This window comes from Patagioenas fasciata, chromosome 13 (genome assembly GCF_037038585.1).
Source record: "Patagioenas fasciata isolate bPatFas1 chromosome 13, bPatFas1.hap1, whole genome shotgun sequence".
Classification (NCBI taxonomy): Eukaryota; Metazoa; Chordata; class Aves; order Columbiformes; family Columbidae; genus Patagioenas; species Patagioenas fasciata.
The window spans coordinates 6805079-6823699 of NC_092532.1; the positions used below are offsets into that span (position 1 = coordinate 6805079).

The window sequence follows — 18621 nt, forward strand, 5'->3', positions numbered from 1 at the left end:
TTCACAGCTCCATTAAAAATATCAATTAAATCCTTCACTGAGATTGGTTAAAAGCTGGAAAATTAACTTGCCGAGCTAGACGCTGGTTGTTCAGATACAGCAATTCACTGTATATGTTTGATGTAAGTTCTGAAAGTGACAAAAAGCAAATGAAAACACACTTGCCTGTCCCCAGAGCACACAGGAGGTGAAGCAAAATCTGATACCGTATGGCTCCTTTTTGTGTTTTGACAGATGTCGGCTGAAAGTAAACCTTCTACTGTACTGTGCCTGCCCTCCCCCTGTCTCAAACCATGATAATCATAAACAGCTGATTAGAATGTTAGGAGAAGGGTTAAACTTATTTAAAAAAAGGTTGCAGTAATTTAATAAGTCCTGCGACTAGCCTCATTTTTTATATTTAATTGATAGGAACTGCATGCATCAAAGAAAACACATACTGAGATTTAATGTGCATAAAATGGATATTAGCATTTTAAAGAGGCAGATTAACACATTAATCCAAGTAATTTTCATATATTGCTTTTAATAAAATCTTCACAGTATAAAATTCTTAATGAGGCTAATCACAGGCATTCCATTTAGTGGGGTGATTAGGGATAACATAAAAGTATTTTTAATCAGTTTTCTAAGGCGTATGGTTTTTTATTAAAAATTAAAAATTTGACTTGCATTTTTATTACTGTTTCATGTAGGAAAAAATCTTGAAAATGCAAATAAAGCACACCATTCAATCATGTAGGTATTAATTATTTAGAAGACGTTGTCCATTGTGGAGAGATTCTTAGCCTTAGGGGGAAAATATCAAAACAAACAGACTGAAAAGTATACAAAACTTTACAACTACAAATCAAGCATCCTTTTCCTATAAATTATACATTAAATATACCGTAAGAATTATACAGATCTCATCTTGAAGCGCTATCAAGCGTGTATTTACAGTGAGAGAAGGAACTTCTGGGGGCAAACTTCCCTTTCATGCCTCCGAGTCATCCTCCCGCTCCTCGCTGACGGAGCGCAGTGCATGGAGAGCCTCCACTGTGACTTGGAGCTTCCCAATTACCGCGCTAGCGTCCTGAGCGTCCAAAACTAGAAAGGAAACAGCAGAAAAACAGCGTTAGCAATTTCATTTGAGGTTTGGGTTTTGTTCTGATAATTTTCCTTAGCGTTTGGACAGATTAAAAGGCACCTAGCACATGCGAACAGAAGAGACAAGTAAATAAATGAACAAGAAATCTTCCAGTTCAGGCACTGAGCCTACTGGAAACTGAGCACTATAAGAACTGGAACGTACTTCAATAGAAGTATCACTGTTTGAGTTAACTTCAAAAGAAACTATCTGCAGGATAATTGCCTATATAAATTAACTATTTTTCACAACACATAAATATATAGATGTTCCAAACTCTATTAAAGACATACACGCATACTTATTAATACTTTAAAGTAAATAATATACCAATTAATGCACTTTCTACACTACATGTCTGACTGGTCCAAATCAACCTGGAGAGTTACTAGTATTTAAATAGTAAATAGTTTTTTTCCAGTTGGTGCAATGCAGAATTATTTCAATTTTCGGCTTCTATATGTTGTAAAATAGCGGAGTGCAGACAAAGATGATATTTCCTCCGGACTGAACTATTTAACTACCTTCATCTTTGTGTATGTGGTTTTTAAAGTAGTATTTAAAGCTTATGTTTTAGAGAAATTAGCTAACGTGATTTAAAATTGCTCTCTTTTACAATACCTAAGCAAGCCCAGAGGGCCACAATCTCTGCTGCTGTGATGCAAACCATGCTGCTAACAGCCAAAAATGAGGCTTTTTCCCAATCCTGCAGTAAAAGCAACAAGCCTGCCTAACATGACTCTAGAAGGAATTTGAATAAAACCAACTAATTTTGACAGCACTTCTTTTCAAAGCAAATTATAGAGCAGACAAAAGGCAAGGTTATGTATTTACTCTATAAACTGGGACAAGTGCTCTGGGACGCGCAGTGATACCGTAACGCTACAATTTCTGGGCTGCTGGGACAGCTCAGAAGAGGTTTAGATAAGGAAAAACACGGGATAAACCTTCCATAATTTCCTTCCTTGCTAGAGCTGTTCTAGGGCAGATTGGACACTGTTCTCGGAGATCCAACCACTTTGTACATCCTTGGGCAAAGCACTCAGTGAACTGTCAACTTAAAGAGTAGACTTCAGGGGACATGATTCTTTACCACAATGGGGAAGGAGGATGGCGAGGAACAGGTAAGGACAAAAATGCGCCACTGTCCATGGCCCTGCTACCATGGGGAACGGGAAAGTCTACACAAGGAGAGTATTTTCTTCACCGTCTATGAAAGGACCGAGAAGCTTCTTGAGTCTTATTGGTGTCACAAAAACACTGCTGTAAGAGCCAGGAAATGGAAGATTCCACCACTCCTGCTCACCCCACCTTTCCCACATGAACCCGGCCACAGGCTGTGACAGAAGGATGCTCACTGTCAACTGGTACCTAACAAAGCCAGCAGTCTCTCCTATTGTCTCACATACAGGTTTCATATGGAGGCCACAAGCTTGGGGTGCTCTCGGGGATATAACATAACTTCAAACAAGACATGCACATTAGCAATACAAAATTACAGACATAAATTTTAATAACAAAATACATATTTATAGTCTTACTAGAATGAAGCATGTTGTACAAACTAAAGAATGGACATGTCCTGAAAGTTCTTAGGTTTTATAAACTAATTACTTTAAGTGGGGAATGCCGTTTGGTTTGGATTGTTTTTGAACAGATTTGAAGTGTTAACAATAGTACACAGATCTTTAAGGCTTTTGCCATTAATTAAAGAATTTATTATTGAAACAATGTCAAACAATTACTTGCAGAGCAAAGCTTGCAGAACAAAGCAGAAATTCAACAAATAATTTTTAGGTTACAAGACAGTAATCTCTGAAACTTACCATCAATATCTTGCTCAATGACATCTCTTTGCTTCTGGAATATGTCCCCCAAACTGACATAGGCAAAACCAATATCTTCACATTCAAGATCCTGTTCATCTTCTGGGGGATCACTGACCACTGTAAATCGTAGGCTGAGCATTAAAAAAAAAGAGAGATATTTTACCTTCTAAAGGGTGGAAAATTAACTTAAGCAGAAAATAAAGCAAAAACCATGCTCTGTTTTACCAGTTAAGTATAAACCAAAACTCTTCATCAACCACATTCAACATTTTCCACAACAAGAATAGCCTGAGACCCTTCCCTTTCTTCTAAATCATGAAGGACAGAGAGGTTGTAACCACAGTTCTTGAGACTTGCAGATTTTTTTCTCCCCACTCCCCACCACCCTGTGGCTCAGTTCTTGTTCATGTGCCAGTGACAGGCAACATAGTCTAAGGATTAAAGACTTTTTCACATTTGAAAATTGTAAGTTTGTTTAGTTCAGCTGCTGAATGAACTGTTCAAGTCACTTAATTTCTTTAGATTTACCTTCCATAGGTAAAAATCGAATTATATACTTTGAAGCTTTTATAGTTAAACTCATTTATATAAAATATAGCTGGGGTATTTTTATTATTTTTTTAACTTCTTGACTATACCATATTAATTGTTTGATGTGAAGCAAAAAACAAATCTTAAGCAATATCATCGCAAGCAATAAAATGGCTGAACTGTTTTGGTCAGAAAGGACCTTTAATATCATCAAGTCCAACCATTAACCTAGCACTGGAAATCCGCCTCTAAACCATGTTCCGAAGAACCTCATCCACGCGGGGAAGGTTTAGATTAAATATAGTTTTATTTTGTTGTTTAAAACCTTTTAATACCATAGACTTCTTTTAAAAGATCAATCACTTTAATTTAGTCAGGTCACGTAAGATCCATGTATGATTATTTCAGCTTTGATGTGGAACATAATTATGAAGTAAAACTTCTCAGTTGTCCCCAGCTCTGGTGCTTTATTTGCATAGTAGTCTTGGAACATGTTAACTGGATCCCTGTCTGGCTGGGCTAAACTAAACTGAAGATGTGCCCCAGGAGAACCTGTCCCTAATGCACCCCCACTGCAACAGCCATTCAGTCAGTAGGATCAACTACTACTCTGAATTCTCAAAATCATCCTAAAAATCTACGTACAGTGAATACCAGACCATTAGCAACAACTACTTTGCAGTAGAGATTCTCTGTTCTGCAACACTTGATAATTTAGTTCTAGCCTTAGTAAATTTTAAGCCATGTTTGGCTTCACATTGAGTAGTATGGGAGATGTGAGATAAATAATTAAGCAAGACAAACCATATCAAACGTTTTCCTGACATCAGAAATACTAGCCATATTCAAAGAAGCAAGTATTTCCAAACACCAACTGTAAAATATTTCGCTGGAAGTTACTGAGAATTTTTACAGCTCATTTAGATAATTGAAGAGCGTATTCTAGCCAAGAACACATTCCACAAAAAGAACAGGAACTTCAAGGCAGTTCTCTCCAAACAGTATCTTCCTAATGTTGTCTTGTCTACTCATTATTTAAAGTTGGACCTTACACATAAATTTGTCCTGTGCTTGTTCTCTCAGACCAATACATCTTGTCTTTTATCTTCATTAATCTGTTGCTGGTTTACACATAGAAAACTACCCCTGAGTACAGCCTGGACACAAAGGCCGTTGGGTGTTTACTGTGCTGTCTAAACACAGGCTGTTTGTCCATCCCAGACATCTAAGCCCAACAACTATACAAAATATTTGCATTTCTTCTGTGAACTTAAATTAGTCATTGCATCCAAGTATGGCTTTTCTTTTAAGCACATAATTCCAGTATTGTGCTGGAGCTGACTCAAGTTGGTGGCTTGTGCTGTGGTCAAAAACACCGAGACGACAAAATGACAGGAATTCAGAGCTAACTGCTCTTCGGTATGACTTTGCTATGTTGTTTAAACTGTGAATACTCACGAGCTTTACAGCCTAAAAATGTTACAATAAGCATAATTCCAAATGAGTAAGAATCAAGTTGTGTAAAATCCAAGTCTACATGAAAGGGTATCTTAGACAACACGTAAAATCTTTCTAAAAGATGTTAAACATATAAAAAAATACTGCAGTTGTTGCTAAGTTTATTTTTGTGCTTGACCCTTACTAACAAATATTTATGGTAGAAAATGTATACATAAACATTTGTTTGTAACTAAAACGAGACACCAATTGAAAATATGTCGTTAAAAAATACTCTCCGGAAGCAGAAAAGGAAAACTATTGCAGCTATTTCCAAGAGCACGTGGCTTGATGGAGTGTAATGGATTCAACTTAAGATTGTGGCACAGAGTTAAGCAGCAGCAAAACTGCCAAACTCAAGCAAAAAGAAATAAATACTTGGATGTGCGAGATAAATAACTTATAAAACTGCTGGGCTTTGGGAGCAGATCTGTTTTGTTGTGATTCAGTGTCAATGTTTAACAAAATCAACTGGAGAAACAAGCTTAGCAGTTAAGACACTGACAGAAGAGGAGAACACTAGTGCTGCATTAATTTTTATCACTCAAGGGTATCAACTACTACTAAAATTTTCACTAACGCATGAACTAAAAGCAGGCCTAGTAAGACTTGAACAGTTCCTTACAGCCAAAACAGAGTTGCTTTTACTGGTTCTCCTTGTGGTTCAAATCATATGCAAGTATTCCACATGAATACAGGAGGCTGCTCGGAACAAAAGAACGGCACCTCTAACACCTCACAGTTCCAATATGCCTAAAGGATCACAACATTGGATTAAATCTTTGCTGCTAATCAAGAAGGAGGAGCTTTGAACTCTGGATCCCATGAGAATACTCCAACCAGTAGACTGCGAGAATGGTACCACAATCTCTGGGACTTCTGTATTTACTAAAATATTACAAGTGCTTTACATTTAGAAAATATTTAAATATTATATTCAATATGCTTTAACTTGTTTTCTTCATTTGCCAAAAATGGCAAGAGTTTTGTTTTCAGGTTGAACCGGCTAAAAAGACACAGTTTACGTCGCCTTGGAACACAGTGCACGTGAACAGACTCCTCATGCTGCTTCAGCACAGAGTGCACAATGTGCAGCTGCTGTCCCGCCTTACCTTAACACTGCCATAAAAACTTCGATGGAGGCTGAAACATCAAATTCCTGCTAGGATCTTTTACATAACACTATGTATAGTGTTCCTCTCCTGTATCTCCGTAGGAACCTAGACTTGCTCTCTAGCTCATTTCCACATTTCTGTACCACCAGGTATCAGTGCTCACCCCTTGCAGGAATCCCATGGCTGCTGACAGAATAAGAAGAAATCTTGACAACCTGTTGAAAGTACTATGTGGGAAGATATTTGGTAGCCACTGCAAGAAAGACTAGAGAACTAAATGAAACTTGCCTGGTAATCAAGGGCCAAAAGGAAAGACAAAAATAACAATTGCCTTAAGCTGAAAATGTGCTTTAAAATGAAGTAGAAGAACCTGGACAAAGATTTATTGTTGTTATGGTAAGATTTAAAGGTGTTATCACCAGCAGGGAATTTAGAGTGCCTGGACAAAGCTGTCACGTAGGCAGATTTGATTCTAACTCTTTATTCCAGAGATCAGTAATTTTTAAGTGACAAGGAGAAAACTTCATGTGGTAATTGAGCATATTAATGCGAAGCTAACACCATACACATGCTCTATATTCCCACAACATGGATGCATAGATTTTGTTACGTTGGAGAACAATGACTTCATACAGTCAATTTCTCAGAGTAACAATCATTTCCTACCATGAAATGATGCACCTGTCAGGAACCTCCTGCATAAACCTGTTCATTCTTGTTATCCCAGCGGGGTGACTGTTAGAAGAATGGATTCCTCCATTTGTCACTTACGTCGCTTTTGACACTTGTGAGAAGAGCATATACTCTACCACAGGTCTGCAAGTGCTGCAGGTACAACCTGGCATGAGAAATCAGGTGCATTTCTCTATATAACCCAAATTTCTACACTCCTAAAATGCTGAAAGGCAACAGGGGAACACAAACGGTTTGAAAAATAAAAGCCAACTATGACAAAGTTACAGTGAGTTAAAAGGGCTGACAGAAATGCCGCCTGTTATTAACTGACATAAAGACTTGAACATATAGGTAAATAACTCTGGGGTTCAGATAATAAAATAATTATTTTGTAGGTTTTTTTTCTCTAAGGTTCTACAAGTGTTAGTAAGTATAGCTTCCTACCATAAATAAGGAATGTAATTTGAATCCCTGTTATACAGAAAAAGAAACAAAAGGGCTACCCATGTAACCCAATAGAGCTCTAAGAAGCAGCAAGTGTTTTGACAAAATTTCCATATTAGCGATAAAGACATTGTCCTTCTGAAAACATAACGACAAAGATGCTTCTCAAAAGAGAAGAACTATCCTTGGAGTGTGCAACAACTACTAACCTAAACAGGATTTCAAACAGTCTTCTAGTCTCCTGCTACCTCACGCTTGTATATTTTAGGCTTTATACCGTTCTATTTAGCAGCATATTTTTTTGCTTTTTCTTAAATACTGAATATTCTTGCATTTTTTGCCACTAAAGCCATCTATCCAAATGTGGAACCAGAACTAACATTTCTAATAAACACAGTAATTCCATATCAAGAAATGAAATTGAAAGAAGAGAAAAATCAACTTTGTTTTGAAATCTTATCTTTAAATGAACAGTAAACCCCACTCCCAATAAATTTTTAGATTGGATATTAGGAAAACTTTGTTCCCAGAAAAGGTTGTCAACCACAAGAACAGGCTGCCCAGGGCAGAGGTGGTGTAACCATCCCTGCAGGGGTTGAACAGACCTGGGGATGAGGTTCTGAGGGACATGGGGTAGTGGTGGACTTGGCTGTGTGACCTGAACGGTTGGACTCCATGACTTTAAAAGTCTTTTCCAACCTACATGATTCGATGAAATAAATACACTTTCCCATACAAATGCCATGTCAATCTACATTTATTTCTTTGTAAGTCAAGTATAAAGCTGTGCAATGCGTTATTTTCAGGGCAAAGTCTGCTCCTGCGTCAACTATAGGATTAGGCTATAGTTGCAACTTTGACTTAGCAGTAATTTTATGTATTATATTAATATCTCTTTTAACACCTGAGAATATTTATCTTTTTTAAGGTACATTCATTGAAGTGGCTCTCCTTTAGGAAGAAAAAAATAGCACAAGATGTATCTATTTATTTACATTCCAATATGAACCAAATCATTATGGGTATCATTTCTAATAGCATTCATTGGGACAGGGAGAAAGTTCACCTGAGAACTTAATACATCACTTAATACACATAATACACTATCCATCCTATAACCTGGCATAGCACAAACACCAATAAAGTGTCAGGGTAAACCATGTGCAGGCAATTTTCAATGATATTTATATCCTTGATAATTTGGTTTCCTGAGCTTTAAAGCATTAGTTTAGTTCAGTTCCTGTTTCAGCTGAAAAAGCTCTGATATTAGTTTGTAAGGCTGGTGATAGAAAACATGTGTTGAAGATATAACTAGGCCAGGTTTAAAATGCAAAGAGCTCTGAAAACATTTGGTGTAGAGGTAGAATCTTTCCATAAATTTTGTTTCTTGGTGGTCCTCTTGCTGAGATAAAGTGGGGAACTGGACTAGCAATGAACTCCCTGTCTTGCTATTTAGTCAATGCATAAGTGAAATTTCCCCACACAACAAACAGACAGACTGGTAAATGCAGAAAACAACCTACCTAGTAACACAGAGGACAGTACCACGGTGGCATATGGAAAGATGAATAACCCTTCTGTGGCGGGGAAAAAGCTCGCAGCTGTTAATTTACCTTTTTTTTTTTTTACCTTAGGTTTGTTAAATATCTAGTATAGATATCTAAGTATTTATGGGTGAAATTGCAGTCCACACATTAGCTATTTTCCTTTTTTCCTCAGTATTATTAAATTTTTAGTAGAACATGTTACCTGTTTTCCCAACTATATGGTAAAATAAGTCTTTCCGCTTGCTTATTAAGATTTTTTTTTTTTTTTAATTAAATCTCCAAACCTAAGAATGTTTTGGTATGATATTCCCATCCCAACAAGTTATCATTTCATGGTGTTCATTGCTCCATTCCAGAAAACCTGTTTTCTGGCCAAGACACGAAACTCAGCTTTAGAAGGGAAACAGAATGGAGATGACTCTCTCTTATTGCAGGGTGAATCTGTGATTTGTGAACAATTATGTATTTAAAAGACTTAAAAGTAACTCCTACACTTCATATTCTATGCTTCTGCAAATTAATCTTTACATTAATAGTTGTTCCGTTTTAATGAAGGTTGACCTTCAAGAGGAAACAGAATCAAAGGATGTCACTCATTCTCTCAAAGCAATGCACACGCTATCTCAAAAAAATTGAATAAGAACAAATTTATTATCACAAGCTTGGACAACCATAATTTCTACTCTTTCTCACATGTATACATATAATATCTGCCTGCTATGTATATATATATATATATATATATATATATATATATATATATATATATATATATAAAAGTTTTTGGAATTCTAGGACCAAGGAACACTTTCTGAAGCTTTTACACTCCTTTTAGCACTCTGAATTCAGAAAGCAACAGATGTACTATTCTACCATCAGGTACATATGTGCCTTTCAAATTCATTATTGATAGAATGCTGATAGCAGAATCTTTCTTTCACAAAATGAGTTTGTTAAAAAAAAACCAATAAACCAAATACACAGTACTAAAACAACATTAAGAGAGGTTGCAATATTCCACGCCACACAAACCTACTCAGGGAAGAAATGCGGATCAATCGCCACATCACAATGTGGGCATCGTTCCTAGCTAAAGCAAGATTTTCTCTAATGAATTAGTCCTGTATTAACTTCTCAGAGATACCTTCTCAATAAACTCAAACAACAAGATGAACCATAAAAATTATTTACAAGGCCTTTTATAGAGTTTTTCAGCACTAATATGTACCTGCCACTATGTAGATCCGGCTTTAGAAGCATAGACTTGAGATACTCTCTTCTTGCACGATTATTTGCCTTATCCACATGTATCACTGCAAAGCAAACAGGAATTAGTATCATTAGTTATCAATTGTTTGAGAAGAAAGTGTATGAGGAACCAAGAAAACGAACCATTTCTTCCCCTTGTCTTTCCTAGGGAAAAGCAACCCTGTTAGAATCCAATTGGAAAGGTCAGCTGAGCTCTGGCATCACCGGCAGGTTGACGTGCACACTGTTACAAAACATCCGAGCAGCACCTATGCAGCCACGCAGCTGTCACCTGCTGTTAGCGGCAGGAGCACTCAGGATTTTAAAAGCCAGTGGTCTTTATTGCTTTGTATTTAAAGTGATTTACTGCATTTTCTGCCACTGAGGAAGCCAGTGATAATGATAATGTATGGCAGAGTGCTCGTCCTTTTTGACAGGCTCAGTAATTCAATCCTCCTCTCCTGCCACAATATTTCAGTAAGAGAAACATCTAGACCAATAGACTGGGGAAAATCCATGGCCTGGGGAGTGTGTGAGTGCTCTAAAAGCCCTTTAATTTCAAATACAAACACCTTTTAATATTTGTACTATTAATATGACCCACAGTGAAAAATAACCTCAGTTTGGAAATAAACAATAAAAGAAGGAGAAACAAAGTTTAAGAAGTTCTTTCAGAAGTTTTTGGGCACCTTATATTAAGAAAGCAGCTTCTTTCTTGCACATGGCATGAGCCTACAACTATCAGTAAACCACTGTGAAATATTACAAAAATTCAGGATGCAAATGCTGAAAAACAGTGTTAAAGGAATTACCTTGTGTTAAAGGTACAGTGTTAAAGGAAATGAACCTGAAAAAATTTTGCTACGACAGTACTAGAACAAATATTACCCTCTAAGAAACACACACAGCTCTAAGAAACATTTTTCATTTGTTTTTGAGGGAAAGAGGAGGAGCTAGAAATTTGTCTGTCTTAAATTCCACCATCTTTAATATTCCCGTGCCTCACTCCCTTCTGGTTACTCCACCACTTTGCTCAAAAATGCTCTTTTCCACTCTCCAGGTCACATTAAGTTTTCCTACGTACTGACAGGAATCTTTCACATATTTTGTAATCTCTTCTACTATCCCAAATAAACTTATTTATATAAACAGAAATTACTAATTCTACCAAGGAGCGGAGAGTATTGGAATACAGGAGTACACAAGAGTGATAAGAAGGCTCAAATTAATTCCTTGCAGAGTCATTTATTGAAGGGCACCTCTCTATAAAAGCGCTTATAGAAAGCCCACTTTTCCAGAGCTACTGGTTCTCCGGTTTTCTCCAAAGCAGCTCTTACCCAGCCAGCAGAATCGCTATTACAAATTCCTGACTTTGAGAAATCAGCCAGTACATTTGGTATCTGAACCACTCAGCCAAAGGAGTCTGCAATTTACCACCTTTTATCTCTGCTAACAGAAAGCAAAGCATTGGTGCTCTGTCTTGGAATCCTTAGTTTCTTTCCACCCGCAACACCCCTCCTTTCTCAGCCAGGTTACAAGAAGCTGTTCCTGTGGGCTGCTCTGCTTTTGGGCATGTGGACGACTTTGCACATGTGCTGCTCTCATGGCCAAGTGCTCCCGGGGCCACCGCAGGAAGCGCCGGGGAGGCAGCAGGGACACAGATGGACAGTCAGACAACTTCAAAGGAGCTGCCACATCAACAGATTCCTCCCTTCCCCATGAGCATCCCAAATGGAATTTCCTAACTTTCTTAATTCTGTATCTAAAACAATTTTAAATGGAAATTCTTGACAAACCTGAAGAGTTCAAATTCATTTCACTCAATGGAAAAATTTAGACTAGGAAGTAGAACATCCAGCATAAGAACGCCATTCGAGTCAGGGGAAAATGATTAACCGGAGTGAAAAAGTATTTTTAGATCCTGATGAACAACATACTTTCATATAACCCCTTAGTACTGCTTGGACTTACAATTCTATATTGCTCTAAGGCATGGAAGATCTCATATTTCTATCCAATTAATTGCAAAAATCATTCAAAATTAACCTTCGACAGTTTGCATCTAAAATTCTAATTTTAAAGTTCGTCCTAAAGAAGCACTAAAATGTGGAGATTACAAAGACCCTGGAACCTCGTTAAAAATCACTGCAGTTCCGAGCATTAACATAGCTGGGTCTGTCAAAGCATATTTTTTTCACAGTTCACTTTCTAATAAAATGGAGTGGAGCATCTCCCTTATGAGGAAAGGCTGAGGGAGCTGGGGCACTTGAGCTTGGAGAAGAGGAGACTGAGGGGTGACCTCATTCATGTTTACAGCTATATAAAGGGTGAGTGTCAGGAGGATGGAGCCAGGCTCGTCTCGGTGACAATCAATGATAGGACAAGGGACAGTGGCTGCAAACTGGAACACAGGAGGTTCCACTTAAATTTGAGAGACGCTTCTTCTCAGTGAGGGTGTCAGAGCCTGGCCCAGGCTGCCCAGGGAGGTTGTGGAGTCTCCTTCTCTGCAGACATTCAAACCCGCCTGGACACCTTCCTGTGGAACCTCAGCTGGGTGTTCCTGCTCCATGGGGGGATTGCACTGGATGAGCTTTCCAGGGCCCTTCCCATCGCTGACATTCTGGGCTTCTGTGAAAATGCAATGATTACGCAATGAAGCAGTTTCACCACAGTGATGAAGAAAACAATGCCTCATACAGCATTGAGCCTTAATGGAGAAAAGGAATAAATGTGAAGAAGTGTAACAGTGTTTCCTGATGCAAGGCCTTGATGCTTTCGTTTCAGTTATACTGAGGAATCCACCTGTTGGGATATGGATCTTTAGTTTAATTTTACTAAAAATAAACCCCATCATCTTTCCCCCACCTTCTGTTCTTTCAGTCTGTTTTTGTTTTGGTACTTCAAGTTGTTCAAATGACCACCTGTTCACTCGAGAGAAAGAGCTTTCTAATTAAATGTCTTATAAAATCTTTGCCAAACTTCATAAATCTTCCCCTGCTGCCTGTTCTCTGGAACCATTGCATGCAGTGATAAGGACACACTTCAGACCATCTATCAATCTTACTTTCTAGTAACTTTCTTGCCATCTCAGCATTTTCGTAGTTCAGTTTTCATATATAATAAAATATGAATGCTTCTTGTTAACAACATTTATGAACTAACCTTACCTTTGTAATGACTGTAATTGTGGCCTTGACAAGAAAAATGTTTATTTTACTGAAATTAAGAGTCAAATATCAACACGTGCATTGATATGTGAGGGAGACTGGGTTTTGTTTGCTCGGAGCAACATGTTCCCCATGTTTTTCTCACAGTGAAACTGCCATCACATTGACTTGAAAGCACATATTGTGACATGACTGGAAAGAAACAATTTCTGGCACACAGCTTTAAACTGCATCAGTTAAAATATGAATTAGTTGCCTGTTATGATCTGTACCACACCCTAACACCAAAACCAAACCTCTCAAAAAACCAGGATCCTTCCTTTTTACCAAATTACAGGACAGAGTCGCGGTGTGAGCACTAACTGGAAAATCCACTTTTCTTTGAACTGATGGGATTGTGGTGTTTGGAAGTATTCTTGGGTATTCTAATACCGCTTTCCACCACTAATGAGCACAACAGTTCCTCTCCTCAGTCAGTACAGCTATCAGGAGATAGAGCACTTGATGTCATGGGAAATGAAATCACCGGTTATGCAGTACAGCCCTGGCATCTACAAACCTCCCAGTCAAGTTTCAGTTCCAAGACCTTGGAAGAAAGAAGATGATCTTCTAACCAATCCTAGTCAAAAAGTCACAGTCAAAATAAACAATTAGTGTCGACTTATATGCTCTAACCACTTGTGAAAAGGGAAATTCTTAGGATCTTGTATGTCTGGATCCATGGAGTTCTATTGTATAGTTTTCCAACAAGATTCCATTAATCTTCTGATATCTTACATCCCAAGCAATGACAGCAAATGATGTGAAAAGGTATGGAAAAACTCCTAACTTTTTTTAAGCAAAGAACTATTATGAAGCTTAAGATGCTAAGATGCTTTTAAAACACTCAAGCCATTCCAGTTATAAATAATACAAAATGTCTTATTTATCAGAATTATGATATTTTAGATTTCTTATGGACTTTCCCTGATTTTCTCCATGCAAAAATCTGGAAGACTATTAGTTTCCTTCTAAGCTCAAAGTAAATTTCTTTCTATCCATGCAAATCTCATTTTTATTAAAGAAAATATTCAATTAACCTCAAATATTCAAGACACTCCAATCTAATTAGACATGAATAAGAGATGCAGTAAAGCTACAGTAAACACACATGCAGATTTCATTACTATTATCTTACTGGCTTTCCAACTGACATTAATCAAACAGCAGACTCATTAGCTTTTTTTTCCTCCTTTATGCAAAGCTAATCTTGAGTAGAAATTAGATGACCAATTATCTAAGCAAACCTCTGCAAATAATAACCATATTAGTATTATGCTGCAGAATACAATCCTGAAGCAATTAAGACCGAACCCACCTTTTGATATTGATCCATTAGGATGTTCTAAAGTTTAAACAGTTCTATATTTGAAAATTAAGCAGCAAATACTACAATCAAAGTTTTGAAGCCAGGTTTTGACTAGCAGAAGTCATATGATACAGGACTACCAGACTGGAAAGTCTGATGAATTACAGTCTCTACAAAGCATGATACTATTTTCAAATATCACAGCTTGAAATATATTAAAGTTTCACAACTGTCTTAAGAGTCTAAAATGTTATTCTGTATCCATCATAATTTTGCTGTCTTTTCTTTAACTTTTCCGAGTCAATACTTAAAAAACTAATACTATGCTTAGGCCATACCCTATATACACAGGAATCAGAATATTGTGTAAGAATTTTTATGCCTTCTGAATGTTTCTTATATTCAACGACAATTCAAGAAGCAAGAGAAATTAAAAGTGTTAAATAGCTTTTATTGGCTTAGGGTGTTATTTCAATGAGGTTTTAAAAAAATGATTTCAATTACATCTGCCTATCTAGAACATTTGGAAAAGTGTTTACAGCAGCTAGCAAGATGAATATTGTTCAGCTCATAAAAAGATTTATTACTTATCTGATGTCTCATTTAGTACATGATGCCAGAAATCCTATTTGTGTGAATGGAAGTAAGCCTGAGTGAACGCAAGAGAGGTTGCAGCGTTATTAGGTTCTGTGGTTTGGGGTTTTTTTGCTAAAGCCTTGCAAAGACCATGCTCATAGAAGTCAACACGTTGTGCCCTGTCCTCTACATTCTCTCTCAAATGGGCAGTCCTACTACAGTGATGGTTGATGTGACATCTACGAGGGATTTCAGGCTTCAGCTATGGGGCAATGCAATAGTCCATGAGTACTAGGGGGATATAAAGGAGTAAATTCTTGGGCAAGTCTCCTGCTAAAATCAGCTGGTTTCTAGATGGTAACAACTTTAAAGATCTGACTGTGACATCACTTCTGCAAAGCCACTTCTACAGAACTACTTTTAAAAGAATGCTTAATTTGAATGGCTGCACTAGTGGTGTCTCACAAATAGCAAACTGATTTACATGCTCCAGGACACTCTCTCAGCTAAATATTCAATTCTTAAAGTCCAAACCAACATGAATCACTCAGACCAAACCTTAAATGAAACAGACTAACAGGGAAAAAAAAAAAAAAGAATAACTGAAATACTATGAAATAGCTGGGAAAATAATTAACAAGAGAATTATCAATTATTACAATAGTTCTGTGTACGCTATTAGTGTAACTTACACTGGGTCTTGACAAAGTATTTTCAAACGTTCAATTTATTAGAGAATAGAATATGGAACATGCAGGATTAAGTATTATGAAGTAAATAGCAATGTATTAGTATTAAACACGGCTGAATAATTTCCTGTTTCAAAAAGTTCTTATTAAAGGAACACCGAGTATTCCCAAGTGATAATAAAGTACAATTGCATATTTTCTCTTCTCAGCTGTTTTTCAGTCGTACATGGTTACATGGAATGTTTTTCTTTTGCTGTACCATCATGTACCAATAGAGAAATCAGTTCTTCATGTTCTTTTAAAAAGATTATATGAATTTCAGTTATGCACAGCCAAATTTTAAAGTTTATGTGCTAGCAGCGTATTTAAAAATATTGTAATGTTACCATTTCATACACAAGCCTACTGCAATAATTCATGTTATATTTGATAGTCATATCCTTACCCCATTGCTAAAAACAACCTTTAGTATTTCCCAAAATATTTGGGAAATAGACAAATACAATCAGTACACAGATAAATGCAACTACAATATAAGGAGCAAGGATACTTTATTGGGAGGCATTTTCCTAAGGCAGAAGTTAAGAGAAGACACCAGGAATACATTGTACTTACCACTGCTATAGTTGTAGTGAATCCTCTGCCCACTCGTTGGTTTTGGAAGGGACAGCGGGGTCTCCTCTGCGAGGAAATTGCATAATCTGCATTCTACAAACAGCTGCCGTATTGTCTCATCTGATATAATTCCTGGGTCAGTAAGACTGAGTGATATGATTTCAATCCGGATTTTTTCAGTTGCCTATTTAAAAAACAAAGCACAAACATAATAGAAATTATTTTGTGTTTCTAGAAGTGTTGACACAAAGCACATATACATGTAAATCATTGGCTATTTTGTATCATCAACACTGATCCATTTTGACATGGACAGAATGAGATCCTAAAGCCCCAGGGTTTGTAGTCAACAATATTGTTGCAACAGATACTGATTCACATTTGGCGCTGAAAATATTTTTGAAATAGTCATACTCTGCTGGAAAAGATGAGGTTCAAGTTATCTTAACCACAAATTTCAGATGTCATTATTTTTAGATACACAGCAAAGTGATTTGTATCTTGATCCTGTAGCTGCTTGAAATCGAGCCAGTTACACCAGGTACCGAAGTTTTCCAAGGGAAAGAGGATTGTTAGATGCAGTGCCTGCTGCAAACTACATTACAAATAGTTCAATAAAAATCCATCTGGTCACAAAATAGTTAGTTAGGCATGTAAAGCAACACTTTATTTATATGGAATTCAACCTCATCTCCCAAACTTTCTAGTTAAAACAAATATACATTTAAAAGTTAAAATTAACAATAATCATAGTAAAAGTAATTGTTCTTCACAAAAGCTTTTTCTTATTATCTTTAACTAAAATGACTTTTTTCTGTTGCTTATATGAAGTTGTTTCATACTGTTTGGCAAAGTCTATATTATTTGCATACAGATAAATTTTAATAAGATTTATGTATTTAAGGGAGAATGTCAGACTTGAGAGATAGAGTCACAAATCTTTTCCTTGGTAACTCTATAATTCAAAGCAAGAAAAGCCACTATGGTTTCAAAATTGGCGTACGTAGGTGAGCATTCAAGGCTGAGATTCTTCAAAGAGCAAACAGAACACGCTGGAGTTCAGAAATGTCAAAATTTATTTTTTTACTTCTATCCAAGTTCAGAACTTTATTAAAAATATTCCCCTACGTGGAAATATCATGACAAATTTTGACTGTAAACTTAAATCATTTGATGTAATAAATTATATTCAAAAGATTAGCTTTCTAGATTCAGTGTTAGAACTGTAAGTTGATATTGTAATTTATTATGGAGATAGCTTATATTTTTCCAAGTAAATGATATAATTAATCAAACTGAAAAGCAGGTGTATCCTATTGTAAAAATATCCATCACATAGAACAATTTCCATTGCTGTCAAGCCCTTTCAATATTTGATGAAGTAATTTTACCCCCTCCTTTCAAAAGACATTTCCTTTTATTATGTATCCTAAGACACTTTAACTAAAAACCCAAATCTGAATATTTCAATAAGGTTGTTTTATTATTCAGTAGATTCATGGAAATTTTACTAGGATGACAGAAAATTCCACACCATTCTGTCTCCACTAATACAGGTACATGGCTTCAGCTGGCAATATTACTGGGATTAGCATAGAATGATGAAATATTTAAAGGAATTTTTTTTTTTTCTAAAATCTAATAAATCAAATGACTGCCAAATGTCATTAAAGTGATGGTCTTTGACTTGAATATGCTTTTCATATTCAAATTTGGAAAGAGAGAGATGAAAGCCTGGAAAGGTTACTCAGTTTCAACTAATAACCTCAAGCACTCTACATTCACATGCATAAAAAATGAAATTGGCTCTATTGTCTAATTTTACTTCAGAAACGACTCCTTTCTTCTGGCACTGAACAGATGTATTAGCATCTGTATTTAAAGTGATATGCTGAGTGGGTTTGTTTGCCCATAAGTATTTAGCAGCCACGTCAAACTAGTTTGTACACAGACAGTAGTTTACGAATTAAGTTCAAATACAGTATCCTGTACTATAAAGTATTCCTTTTACACCTCTTAAAATTTGTTTGACATATTTAACACTTGTAATTGCATACTGTAGGCAAAGAATCTCACAGTTTTCCAAGGATAGTAGGGTAAATCCAGGTATTCTGCTTTCTAACTTATAAGGAAGCTAATGAGGCATACTATTAGAAAATTGTAAGAAAAAATAAAGTACTTTTGAGCTTAACAGTCAAGAAGGGCGACTTT

At 36.5% G+C, this 18621-nt stretch overlaps 1 protein-coding gene across 3 annotated transcripts in view; it reads right to left on the reverse strand.

The window, feature by feature from the left end:
• Positions 1-506: 506 nt before the first annotated feature.
• Positions 507-18621, reverse strand: part of RPGRIP1L (RPGRIP1 like) — a 70460-nt gene continuing 52345 nt past the window's right edge. For all 3 annotated transcript variants that reach the window (XM_065848048.2, XM_071814479.1, XM_071814478.1), the window contains 4 exons: positions 16411-16594; positions 9996-10080; positions 2956-3089; positions 507-1089 (listed from right to left, as the gene is read on the reverse strand). In XM_065848048.2, coding sequence (XP_065704120.1) covers positions 977-1089; positions 2956-3089; positions 9996-10080; positions 16411-16594 — 516 coding nt within the window. In that variant the 3' untranslated portion in view covers positions 507-976. The remainder of the gene's footprint in view (positions 1090-2955; positions 3090-9995; positions 10081-16410; positions 16595-18621) is intronic.